At 56.9% G+C, this 12,935-nt stretch overlaps 1 protein-coding gene across 3 annotated transcripts in view; it reads left to right on the top strand.

Annotated features, from left to right (window-relative positions):
* The first annotated feature begins 753 nt into the window (after positions 1-753).
* The window catches only part of MICALL1 (MICAL like 1), a 29,337-nt gene continuing 17,155 nt past the window's right edge, over positions 754-12,935 (top strand). The window contains exons 1-5 of one of the 3 annotated variants that reach the window (XM_029204983.1): positions 754-1,257; positions 5,433-5,481; positions 5,922-6,063; positions 10,791-10,879; positions 12,002-12,144. In XM_029204983.1, the coding sequence (XP_029060816.1) occupies positions 1,112-1,257; positions 5,433-5,481; positions 5,922-6,063; positions 10,791-10,879; positions 12,002-12,144 (569 nt within the window). In that variant the 5' untranslated portion in view covers positions 754-1,111. The remainder of the gene's footprint in view (positions 1,258-5,432; positions 5,482-5,921; positions 6,064-10,790; positions 10,880-12,001; positions 12,145-12,935) is intronic. The other 2 variants (XM_029204982.1, XM_029204981.1) reach the window with 2 other exon arrangements.

A 12,935-nucleotide genomic window follows, 5' to 3' on the forward strand; every position in this document is an offset into this window, starting at 1 on the left:
CCCCAACCCCCCCAACCCTAGTCAGGATGCCCCAGTGGGGAGGGGTGAGATCCCTGACCCTACACGGGGGGGGGGTGAGGAAAACTCTGCAGGACCCCTTGTCAGGCTCAATACATCACTGAGTGGACACCTGGACCACTGTGGTGGTGGTGGTGGGGGCGTCCCATGGGAAGGGCCCCGGGGTCCCATGGGTGGGAGCATGGAGTCTCCTGGTCCGGCTCTGGGGGGAGGGGAAGGTGGCAGACAGAACTACCTGTAGGTCAAGGGTGTTTTGGAGTGGTGAGACAGGGTGAATGAAGCTAGTGGTCATCTGGGGGTGCTTTGGGGTCTGCAGGGGAACTGCCTGATTGGCCGAGGGTGGGGAGAATGCCTCCTAAAAGTTTCAGGCCAGGGGAATGTGGGGGATTTGCAGGTCCTTAGAGTGGGAAGCACTCAGGATGGGAGGAAGAGGAGACTTCCCGGTGGGCAGCGTGGTGGAGGAAGAAGTCACTGTGGGGAGGGGCTAGTTTGCGGTGGGTGAGGGGTTCAGGGGCCATCCCAGAGTTCTTTGAGGAGTCCACGGCAGGGAGTGGGAAGGGGTGACCGGGATCGCCGAGGAGAGGGGCGGTGGGGTGCTGGGCCCGTGAGGTGGGTGGGGGTGCGGGGTCCGCGTCTGGGGGGCGGAGCCACCGCTGGGTGGGGCGCCAGGCCGCCGCCCCCTCCCCGCTCCCCCGCGGCGGCGGGCGGGGACCGAGACCAGCGGGACGCCCGCGCCCGCGGCCGGCCCACAGCAAGGGGAGCGGGCGGCGGTGAGTAGGCGGCGGCCGGCCGGGCCGGGCCATTCGGGCAGCGGCTGCTCGGGCAGGTCCGGGCAGGGCCGGGCGGGAAGCAGGCAGCCAGCCGATCCGGGACCCCGCTCCGGAGCCGGAGCGAGGACTCCGAGGCCGCGGCCCCGCCTCCTCCCCGCCCCGCGCCCGCCGATAGCGGGTCGCGCCCCGAGCTCCAAGCCGCGCCGGCTGGGCCGCGCCGGAATCACAGCCGCAGCCGTAGCTGGAAACCGGCCCGAGCCGGGTCCAAGGGTGAAGCCTGGTCCCGGCGGCGCCCGGAGCCGGGCCCGAGCCCCGCGCGGCTCATGGCGGGGCCGCGGGTCGCGCTGCTGGCTTGGTGCCGCCGCCAGTGCGAGGGCTACCGCGGCGTGGACATCCGCGACCTGAGCAGCTCCTTCCGGGACGGCCTGGCTTTCTGCGCCATCCTGCACCGGCACCGGCCCGACCTGCTGTGAGTGCCGGGAGGGCGGGCGGCCGGCCGGGGCGCAGGGCGGCGCGGGCTCGAGGTGGGGACCCCCGCCCCGCTCAGTGACGCGGAGCCGGGGCGGCGGCAGGCGCCGCCCCCGGAGGCCGAGACTCCCACCCTCCCGCGGGCCCCCAACGCCTCAAGGAGACCCTCTGATCCAGGGCACCCCTCCCCCACTTGGCCTCTTTGACCCCGCCCACTGGAACACAGCCCGCCCCCCATGCCGGTCTTTCTGCTGAGGCCCTGGCCCCGCCCACAGGGCACTGATTTCCGCCCAAGGGACACCGAAACCTCCAAGGCCTTGCCTCTTTGAAGGAGCACCGAGCCCTCCTCGGGGACCCTGGGCCTTTCTTACACTAAACTCTTAAAACAGGCACTCTGAGCAGCCCCCTCCACGTGGGGCATTGAGGCCTGTTCCCTCCGTGGGGCCCCCTTGCTTTGATTCCCCCATGCGATCATGTTTCCAGGGCACTAGCACAGTGCCTGGCACAGAGGAAACCCTAGGTTAATAGAGGTCAGATGAATGGATGTAACCCCCTCCCCATTAGGACACAGACCTGTCTCCCCAGGTGTGTTCCGCAGGACTCTGCTGTCCTCAGTGGGGCAGGGAGGCGGAATGAAGACTCCTAGGGTCTGACCTACAGCCCTAATGGGCTGCTCCAGGGTGTGAAATGGCCTCTTCTTGCCCCCAGGTGCCCAGTGAGGTTCCATGGGAAAATTTATTCAGACCCCAGAACAGTTGACTTGGTGTTTCTATCTCAGCTCCCTCTTCCTTGGGCCCTGGAACCTCTTCCATTCATTCATTCATTCATAAAACGCTGAGTGCGTGTTTATCTGGCAGCTGCCATTCCTTGTACTTCTGATCTCATCTGCAAACTGGGGACAAGAGTCATGGTCCTTGTCTGTCTTGCTTACAGCCCCTCGGACAGGGTTCCCCAAGCCTGACAGGGTCTGGAGTTTTTGTGTGTCTGTTCCACCTCCTGTGCTCCCCAAAGACAGCACCTGGGAGGCTTTGATGAAGGAGGGAAGGAAGGGAAGGATTGCCTCAAGGATTCGATGGTGTAGATGCATTTAGCTTATTCTGTACCATGTAGGTGGTGGGGTGGGCCCTGGAGGGGTGGGTTTTGGGGGTTGTGGATGCAGAAGCGAACGAGATGAGGTGGAGATGAAGGTGGGCTGCTGCCTCTTGTGGGGCCTGTGGCACGGGGTAAGGGGTCTCAGGAGCCACGCCTTGAAGCTTGGAGAAGGAGGGCACCCAGATTGGACCCACGCATTAGAGCGGAGGGCTCAAGGGGTCTTCTGTTTTGGCTGGGGGGCAAGTGGTGAGGCAGGGTTGGCGAGCGTGTGACAGGACTTAGGTGTCAAGCTAAGCCACGCAATGGACCCGAGCCTGCCAGCACAAAGTGCTGGGAAAATCACTGGATCCCTCCAGGCATCAGCTTCCTGGTCAGTAAAGGGGGGCTGATAATAAGACCTACCTCCCAGGATTGTTGGGAGAAATTAAATGGGACAGTGAACATTCAGTTAACATTAGTTATTATAAGAAGTGTTATTAAGCAGGAAGGGATGATGAAAGTGTCTCATTCCTTCGTTTATTCCACGTCTGCAGTCTGCAGAGTTATACTCTGTGCTGGCCACTGTGCCTGGTAATGGAAATAGCTACTAACCAACCAAGAGGCAAACCCCACACAGTCTCCCATGGCCTCTGGGGGTAACAGATGTATAAGCAGTGCTGATAACTCCACGTGGGAAGTGCTGTATCAAAGGGCTAGGTTGGGAAGGCCTCCCAGCAGTCACATAGACTTCAAAGAGATAGCAGGAGCTGGGTCAGGGCTGAGGGAAGGGCATTCCCGGCAGAGGGGACCACCTGAGCAGAGACACAGGCGGCACTGTTGGAGCCCATAGCACAGGGCAGGGAGGGCTGGGAGATGTGGCTGGGCCAGAGTGCTTAGGGCTTCCTGCTGGCTAAGGAGGGTGGATGGGGCCACAGGGAGGGATGTGGGCTAGAGTTCGTGTGGAGCGGAGGGGGCTTCCCTCCTGCGAAGAGATCCAGAATCAGGTCCAGGCATTCATTTGCAAGGCAGGCCAGCATCTGGGCTGCCAGCCCATTGCACGGGAGAAAAACCGAGGCCCAGAGAGGCATAGAGAGGCATAGAGAGGACCTCGGTGATGGCTAGGGAGGATCTCCATGAGAGTAGGGCTGGGGTAGGGGCGAGGGCAAGCACCATCTTCTAAAGTGGTTCAGGCTTCTCGAGCTGTGGGCTCATTCCCCCTCCTCAAATCTAGGCATCTTTAAGCTCCCTTGAGGGACCCTGTGGGTTTCATTTTTGTGCTCCTCACCTCCCCCAGAGCCAAATAGAACTTCGCAGCCTTCGAAAACTCTCAGAAAATATGTTTCCAAAGCCTAGATGTTGATTAGGGACGAAGGTAGGGGAGGGAGAAGTGGAGGAAAAATTGTGGTACGTGGGGACCTTTACAGTTTTCACGCTGTTTCCGGCATTTACGCATTCAGTAGACATTTATGGAGTGCCTACTAAGTACCGGGCACTGTGGAGGGTGTTGAGTGCACGCCGTGAACAAAATGTGACCCTAGCCTTCTAAGAACACTGCTGGGAGACTGAAATAAACGGCCCAGACAAGCTGCTTTTGTCTCATTCAGCCTCAGAACAAGCTTTTGTTGGGGGCTGGGCTGGTGTCACAGTGTCCCCGAGGTTTAGAGAGGTTGTGTAGCTTGCTCAGGGTCACACTCTTAGGCAGTGGCCAAGCAAGGGGAGGAGTTCGGGACCCAGCTGAGGGGAGAAAGAAGCGGTCTGGCCAGAGGTGGCAAAAGGGGCTGAAGTGCATACACAATCCCCTCCCCAGTCCACTCGGCCTTTTGGCCTTGGGCACCTCCTGGGGTTTGCAAACTACCCCTTCCTGCCTTGACCCACGTTCACTGTACCTTGATCTCTGCCTGGAGAAGTTAGCAGGCAGGTGGGCAGGAGGAGGAGGGCTCTCTTGTGTCTGTGAGGCTGGCCTCTAACAAGCCTGGTCCTCCCCACCAGCCTGGGAGGTGGTACGAGGGCTTCCCCTAGTTTGCAGATGGGAGAATGAAGGCCACAAGGACTGCCGACCCGTCCAAGGTCACACAGCCTGACCTGGAAGAGCAGGGCCTGGGACCCAGACTTTGGAGGCCGTACTGCCTTCTCCGGCCTCTGGGCCCACGTCTCAGGCAGTCAGGCTGCAGTTTCCAGCCGTAGAAGGACAAGGCTTGGGGCGGGTGTACCCAGGAGGCTGCTGGGCAAGAAGGCTGGGTCTCCTCCGCTGGTTTCAGCCACTCCAGCAGCTGGAGCCAGCAGGTGGGGAGGGGAATAAATAAAAGCTAGGTTACTCCGGCAGGCCCTGCCACTTCTCACCTGTCCCAGCTTAGGAACTGGGACACCCTTCACTGCTCCCCGAAGGATGGTGCCCCTAGGAGTGGCTCAGCGGGGTTGGCCGACCGTTCCGTGCCAGCAGCTCTGGAGAATGTACTATTTCCAGGCTGGTTCCGACTTGTTCTATTCCCGGCCCCATTGAGACAACATTCCTCTTCGGCCTGGGTTAGGGTTTCAGCAAGTTGGTGTGGCTGTCCAGGTTTGTGACATGCAGTGGAAGGAACAGAAATGTGGATTCCCAGGACGGCTTCCTCTTCCCGGGGTGGCTTCCTCTCTCTGGGCCTCAGTGTCCCTATCTATAAAGTGGGGTAAATACCTGCCAAGTAGAGTTGAAAATAAATTCAAGACAGGAGTTCAGCCTAGTGCTCAGCGTGAGGTCAGCAATCTGTGGGTGTCCTTGTTGTCACCAGCATTGGTCCTGGTCTTAGTTTTGTCTTTGCCACTGAGTCAGGACATGGCTTCCTGGGGGATAAACTTGAAGCTGGGGCTTTTCAACCCCGCCTCTTCTGAGTGATTTCCAGCCTCTGCTTGGAGGCCCCCGGGGGCCATGTGCTCATTCTCTGCCCCACCTGGCAGCCCCCGCTCTATTAGCACGTGTTCCTTGCCTCAGTTTCCTCCTCCACAGTCCACAGACCCCTCCCCCAACCCTGCTGAGACCCAGGCTGGCTGGGATGTGGTCACCTCCACTGGTCACACCCCTGCCCCAGCCCTCTCCTCAATGCTCCTCCCCCACTTTGTCTCTTGCAGAGAGTTTGATTCACTTTCCAAGGACAATGTCTTCGAGAATAACCGTTTGGTGAGTCCCCCAGACAGATGGAAGCCCACGAGTCTGTGTGTTTTGGGAGGGTGTGTGTCGGAGGGCAGGGGTCTTGCAGGGCAGGAGCTGAGGTGAGGGGCTCATGGACCAGCTCCCAGAGCAGCTGCCTTGCACTGGGGCCCTGGCCGCTCCTCTCCCCACCCCCTGCTCCCCTCTGGCCCACTTGTGCCTGGAGCACCAGACCTTCCCCTTCTCCAGGTCACAGTCACCCCTGCCCTCATCCCCCTCATCCTGCTGAGCAAAGCTGGGTCTGTGCAGAGTGGCGCCCACTGACCCTGCCTCATCTTCCTCTTCCTGCTTGTGACTGCTTCTGTGCACCCCCCATCCTTCTCCCACCCCTGCACCTCCCCCCCCCCCCCCCCCCCCCCCCCCCCCCCCGCCTCAAACCTTCCCCCACCCTGGCATCTGCACGCCCCCAGGCCTTTGAAGTGGCTGAGAAGGAGCTGGGAATCCCTGCTCTCCTGGACCCCAGTGACATGGTCTCCATGAGTGTCCCTGACTGCCTCAGCATCATGACCTACGTGTCCCAATATTACAACCACTTCGCCAGCCCTGGCCAAGGTGAGAGGGGTGCAGCCCTTCAGGGAGGCTGGCCCTGGGGGCGGGGCATGTGTCACACTGTCTTCTGAGGTGCAAACAGGCACAGGGAGGCAGCTCATCATTCATTCACTCACTGAAATATTAATTGAGTAAAATAACACTGTGCTGGGCCCGGGGGGCACAGCGGTGAAGGAGATCGCTGCCTTTGGGGAGCTCATAGTCTGGCGGGGGAGACAGACAACAAACGCGTGAATCAGTAACTGAGTGAAATAATGTCAGAGGAGGGAATTTCCTGGTGGTCCAGCGTTAAGGACTCGGCGCTCCCAGTGCAGGGAGCATGGGTTGAATCCCTGGTCGGGGAACTAAGATCCCACAAGCCACTTGGTGCGGGGAAAAAAAAAAAAAAAATTAATAATGTCAGAGGAGACAAAGCAGGACGAGTTCATCCACTGTCTGTGAGTTCACCTCTCTGGCACCCACCCTTACTTCCTGTTTGCAGACACCTCCCTGGGGTTTTTTTTCCTCCAGTGGGGAAGTGGTCCTGTAGGGCTGTTGTGCAGCATCTCCCCCAGCAGTGACCTTCAAGGCCTGAGAACTAAGAGGCTGGGGAATTGTGCGGGGTGGGATAGGGGGGTGGGGGTGGGGGGATGGGAGGCTGCAAGGGTATTTCTCGGCCCTGAGTCAGGTCACTGGGTGGCTACTGAGCCTCCTGCCTGGAGAGTCCCCATGTGGGAATCTCTCCTGGGCCTTGTCTTCCGCAGAGAGGAAATGAGCTCAAAGAGGGGAAGGGAGGAGCTCAAGGTCATACAGCAGGAAAACCAAGTTCGGGTGTCCCGACTCCTGCGCTGTGTCACTGCTGTCGGGGTCCTCTGGGGGTGGGCACCTTGCCCCTCCGCTGCCATGTCGGTCCTTCCTCCAGCCTCTGCTCTCCATGTGGACAATCTCAGCCCGTCTCTTAAAAGAAAAGTATTCTAGGAAGTACCGATTTTTTTTTTTTCTTACTAGGAGTAAAACATGCTTACTGTAGAAAATTAGAACATAGAAAACATAAAAATTAAAAGATTAAAATAATCTGTTACTCCCCATCCCCCCCATAATGCTAGGGATTAATATTATAATTGAACAAATAACATTATATGTATTTTACTAGAAATAAAAATGAAAGTATTTCTCAACTGCCGAGTGTCTGGTGAGAGGCAGCGTGGACTGAACGTTTCTGTGCTGCCATTTACTGTCTGGGTGACAGTGGGCCACAGGGTCACCTCTCGGCTTAGGGTCCCCTTTGCAGTGAGGATAAGAACAGCACCCATCTCACAGGGTTACTGGGAGTAAATGAGGAAGGATGACCTGTGTCTGGTCCTTATTGAGGACTCAAGGTTACTATTATTATTACTTTTTTATTCCATTGGTTAGAATTTAGCTTGCTCACCTAGAATCACAATTCAGTCTTATCTTCTGGAGGGTTCCCTGTGGCCAAACCCCGATCTCCCTCTACTAAGCTCTTCTCTGGAAGGCCTCCTTCCGGGGACCTGCGGGCTGGGCAGGTGGAGCAGGGCCCTTGGTAATACTGTCGGTGGTGCCTACTTTGTTCCCGGTCCTCACCAGGCACCCTGGGGGTGAGGTCACCCTGGTGGCCCAGCTCCCCGTGTTCTGCCGGGGCAAGAGCACCCCCTGGGCCTGTGGGGAACTCCTGTTGCTAAAGGCACAGCTTGTGCTACAATACGGCTTGGCCCCTAAATGCAAACCATTTTTATCCCACCTGCTGCTCAACCAGAGGGAATGCAGCGAGGTGTTCCAACGCTGGAGGCGAAGCTGGCTCTTAGGCTCCCCCAGATGGTCCTCTTCTGTACTTTCTGGGTGAGGGGAGGGATTTCAAGGGTAATTTTGACCAGGCTTGACTTTTACTGTACTGGGTAACTTTGGAAGCTGGCCGTGGCTGAGACAACACCGTGCCGTGCTCTCCTTTCATCTTGTGCCAGGCTCCGTGGAGGCCGGTGACCCTGGGCATGTCAGCTGACCCCTGACCTCCAGGAGCCACAGCCTAGTCTGGAACCAGAGTGTGACGGAAGGAAGCCCAGTGGCTGAGGGACTCAGAGGAGGGGTACCTCCCCCCTACCAGGGTGACAGGGGTGGTGTCATCAGGATGAAGCCCAGTTTCTTAGCGGGGTCCCTGAGGGCCTCTCCCGACTTAGCTTAAGCCGCTCACTGCCCCAGCTGTAGTCATACTGAATTTCTTGTGCTGCTTTGAATGTATCACATTCCTTTACTGCTAAGCCTTTCTTCTTGGTGATCCTCCAGTCCCTGTCCTCACCCCCCATGCTCTGGCACATTCTTTCCTACTCATCCTCTCACCCCGCATTTTGCCTCCTCCAAGCAGCCTGCCCTGATATACTCCAGGTGTTCTTATAGCCCCCTGCCCCGTGGTGAACATATAAGACTCTGGTCATAGTATCTCAATTACTCCCTCTCCCCTGTAGACCTGCTACATGACTCCAGCACCTGGCACTTATTCATTCATTTAACAAATATTTATTTCGCCTCTACTGTGTGCCAGACACTGTGCTAGGTGCTAGGGAGAGAGCTGAGAATGATACAGACTCACAGAGCTTGCAGTCTAAAGGATGGGGGAGGGAGAGAGAGAACAAAGTAATTAATATAATTGCAGATAAGTCCGATAAGCAAACAAAATAAGGTAATGGTATAAAAAGCAATGAGAGGGGCTTCCCTGGTGGCACAGTGGTTGAGAGTCCGCCTGCCGATGCAGGGGACGCGGCTTTGTGCCCCGGTCCGGGAGGATCCCACGTGCCGCAGAGTGGCTGGGCCCGTGAGCCATGGCCGCTGGGCCTGTGCGTCCGGAGCCTGTGCTCCACAGCGGGAGAGGCCATGGCAATGAGAGGCCCACGTACCGCAAAAAAAAAAAAAAGCAACGAGAGGAGGAGTGGCTATTATTTCAGGTGAGTAGTCATGGAGGACTTCTCTGAGGAGGTGACATTTGAGCTAAGCCTTGAACAAGGAGGAGAAGGAGGCCATGTGAAGATCTGGGGAGGAATATTCCAGGCAATGGGGCAGCAGGGGGGCCTGTGTGCTCCAGGGGAGTGAGGGGGAAGGAGGAGGTGAGGCCAGGGTTGGGGTGGGGGTAGGGGGTGGGGGGGGGTGGGGTAGTCGTGGTGGTAGGGAGTGGGCCCAAAATTTTTGACCATGACTCATGGTAAGAAATATGTTTCCCATTATAATCCATGTTCATGTACACATATGTCACTGAAACAAGTTTCAGGAACCGATTCTTCCCCTTAAAACATGAGATGCCCACAGATATTTCCTTCTAATTCATTTTTACAATATGCTGGTTGCAGTCCACTCAGTTGATTTCAGGGTCCGTTAATGGATTGTGACCTGAGGTTCTGGCAATGCTACCTTAGACCAGTGAGGAATTTGGATTTTTTTTGGCCGGGCCTCACAGCTTGCAGGATCTTAGTTCCTCAACCAGGGATCCAACACAGGGCCCCCTGCATTGGAGGCGCCTAACCACTGGACCACCAGGGAGTTCCCTGGATTTTATTTTTAAGAATTAGCATAGGGCTTCCCTGGTGGCGCAGTGGTTGAGAGTCCGCCTGCCGATGCAGGGGACACGGGTTCGTGCCCCAGTCCGGGAAGATCCCACATGCCGTGGAGCCTGCGCGTCCGGAGCCGGTGCTCTGCAACGGAAGAGGCCACAACAGTGAGAGGCCCGCGTACCGCAAAAAAAAAAAAAAAAAGCATACAGTAGTATTGATTTATCTTTTGGTATACAGTTCTCTGAATTTGGGGGTTTTATTTTAATCACTGGGTACAGAGTAGGTGCTTAGTGGATATTTGCTGAAGTAGTGAAGGAGCAGAGTCATGGAGGAGGCGGGTGGGCTGGGCCATGGGTTTCTTCTGGTTCAAGGGCGTGCAGGCAGGGTTCCGGGCTGCACCTGCCCACTTGGGCTTGGGTGGGGCAGCTCCTCGGCCCCAGGGAGCCAGCCCATCTTCCTGAACCTTCAGGCCGGCGCCATGTGGTTCCTCTTCTTTCCTTCCCTTCACCTGTTCAGCCTCGTGGGAAGGAAGCTACCCATCCTTTCACATGTTGGGTGCTGATGGTTCTGTGCTTGTCCTGGTGCCTTATCTTATTTTATTTTTTAAAAATAAATGTATTTATTCATTTTTGGCTGCGTTGGGTCTTCGTTGCTGCACACGGGCTTTCTCTAGTTGCGGTGAGCGGAGGCTACTCTTCGTTGCGGTGCACGGGCTTCTCATTGCGGTGGCTTCTCTTGTTGCAGAGCATGGGCTCTAGGCACATGGGGTTCAGTAGCTGTGCCTCGGGGGCTCTAGAGCGCAAGCTCAGTAGTTGTGGGGCACGGGCTTAGTTGCTCCGCAGCATGTGGGATCTTCCCAGACCAGGGCTTGAACCCATGTCCCCTGCATTGGCAGGCAGATTCTTAACCACTGCACCACCAGGGAAGTCCCTGGTGCCTTATTTTTCATGCTGCCCTGTGCAGTGGGAGTCACTGTTCCACTTTGCGGAGGCCTGGCAGGGTTGGGTAGCTTGCCCTTGGCACTTAGTTTGGAAGGAGGCATCCCCTGCCTGTGTGAAGTGGGAGCCTGGTCCTACTGCGTCAGTGGTCTGCCCTCAGGTGGTAGCCATGGAGCTCAAAGCTCAGGCCAGGTTGGGCCTCCTGGACCTCCAGGGTCTCCAGCTGCCTCAGAGTCTCTTTCTGGTCTCTTGGCAGCCGGGGTCTCATCACCCAGAAAGGGCCTGGCAGCATCCTCCCCGCCATCCAAAGCACCCACTCCCGCGGAACCAGGAGACAGGGCTCAGGTAGGCAGATGCCGGGGGTGGGCAGGTGGGGTGGGGGGACAGCTGCCACTGCCGCGTTCCGCGGGTGTTCTTGGTCCCTTTCCCGTTGGCTTTGGGACTAGATTCTCACAGGCCAGACCAGGGCGGTAGGGGCAGGGGATGGCAGGCCTGGGAGGGGCACAGGGCATCCACAGCATTGACTCTCCATCATCGGACTCACAGGACTCTCCCATGCAATACAGCAAATTCTCCCCTTGATTCCCGTGAGACAGAGCTTTAAACTTCCTAGGGGGATTCTGCTTAATCCTCTCAGCAAAACTGGGAGGTGGGTATTGTGTGTCCTGACGTACAGATGAGGAAACTGAATCTCAGAGAGGTTTGGTCATTTGTTCAAGATCTCTCAGCTGGGAAGTGGGGGCCTCACTGCCAGCCCCCTGCTCCAAGATGCTTAGGGGATGACACCAGCGTTTCACGTCTGGACAGCACTTCACAGTGTGCAGAGGGCTTTTCCCACCTGCTCCCAACTGCGCCTTGCTGGAGGACCTCTTGAGGGACAGGGAGCCCAGCCCACGGTGGGTGTCCAGTGAGCATGTGCAGGGCTGAGACAGGCAGGGGTTATAGGATTCCACTTGGCAGGTAGGAACCCAAGGCTCAGAGACGAAGACAGCTTGCTCAAGGTCACAGTGCTTAGAAGCTGCGAAACTTGGCCTTAAATCTGCTTGGTTCTAGTTGGGGGGACAGAGAAGGCAGACGAGGTGGGCCTAAGAGGGCAGCCACCTGTCAGGCAAGGCCCACCTGTGGGGACGGGAGCGGGACAAGAGCAGCTCAGGCAAAGGGGTTATACAGCCGGAAGCTGCCTTCCTGGCGGACAGGGCCCCAGAAACCGGAAGTCTGGATTTTTGTGTTTCCATCCTGACTCAGTGACCTTGAGCAGGTCTTTCCCCCTTTCTGGACTTCAGTTTCCTCATGTGCAAAGCAGTGACAGTCCCCACCCTCTGCCCTTCTGGGGCTCTGACGGAGTGTGTTAGCACTGCGCACTCTTGGGAGATGGCCACCGTTAGAGCGGGGAACAGGGAGTGTTCTTGAACAGGAAGGCTGGTGACCCCGACCCAACCCCCAGTCTGTCCACCCCGTTCCCTGCAGGGCGATGAGTGTTCCTCGGGCAGCCTGTCAGAGCAGGGCGCCCGCCGGACCCCCAGCAGCACGTGTGCGGCCTGCCAGCAGCGCGTGCACCTGGTGCAGCGTTACCTGGCCGACGGCAAGCTGTACCACCGGCACTGCTTCCGGTGAGTGGGCGGGCCCTGGGGGGCAGGGAGCTTCCCTAGATCCAGCACCATGGTGTGCCAAGCCCCTTGGCAGGCTCATCATGCTGGGGCATCTTGCTTTTCCCCATTTTACTGATGAACAAACGAAGGCCTAGTGAGGGGAGAAGACTTGGTCAGTCACAGAATTAGAGACAGAAATGGGGCCAGAGCTCTTTGAGACTAAGTACCTGATGGTGATTAAGGAGCAGAATGTGCTCTAAGAGCTGTTGAAAAAAGAAAGCATTTAAAAAATCTTATTTTATTTTTTTCTTCCTTTTTTTTTTTTTTTCTAAAGAAAGCAGTTAAAAAAAGAAATCATAGTAACAACTTGCTTTCAGTGTGTGGTTCCCAGGGGAAGCCAGGTTTAAGAAAAATGGAATAAGAGGCAGGGAAAATATAAATAGCTTAGAGAATGTATGAAAACGATTTATATGTTAGAAAAAAAATCAGCAAAGAGAATTGAATAGTTCATGGAAACCAGTGACTGGGAGTTATAGTGTGTATTCAGTTGTGGTTTAGAGTATGTGTGTGTGTGTGTGGTGTGTGTGTGTTTGGTGTGTGTGTTGTGTGTGTTGTGTGTGTGTGTTGTGTGTGTTTTGTGTGGTGTGTGTGTGTGGTGTGTGTTTTGTGTGGTGCGTGTGTGGTGTGTGTGTGTGGTGTGTGGGTGTGTGGTTTGGTGTGTGGTGTGGTGTGTGTGGTGTGTGTGGTGTGTGTGTGGTGTGTGTGCTGTGTGTGTGGTGTGTGTGTGGTGTGTGGTGGGTGTGTGGTGGGTG

The sequence above is a fragment of the Monodon monoceros genome, unplaced genomic scaffold (assembly GCF_005190385.1).
Source record: "Monodon monoceros isolate NGI ecotype Baffin Bay Population unplaced genomic scaffold, NGI_Narwhal_1 Super_Scaffold_6, whole genome shotgun sequence".
Classification (NCBI taxonomy): Eukaryota; Metazoa; Chordata; class Mammalia; order Artiodactyla; family Monodontidae; genus Monodon; species Monodon monoceros.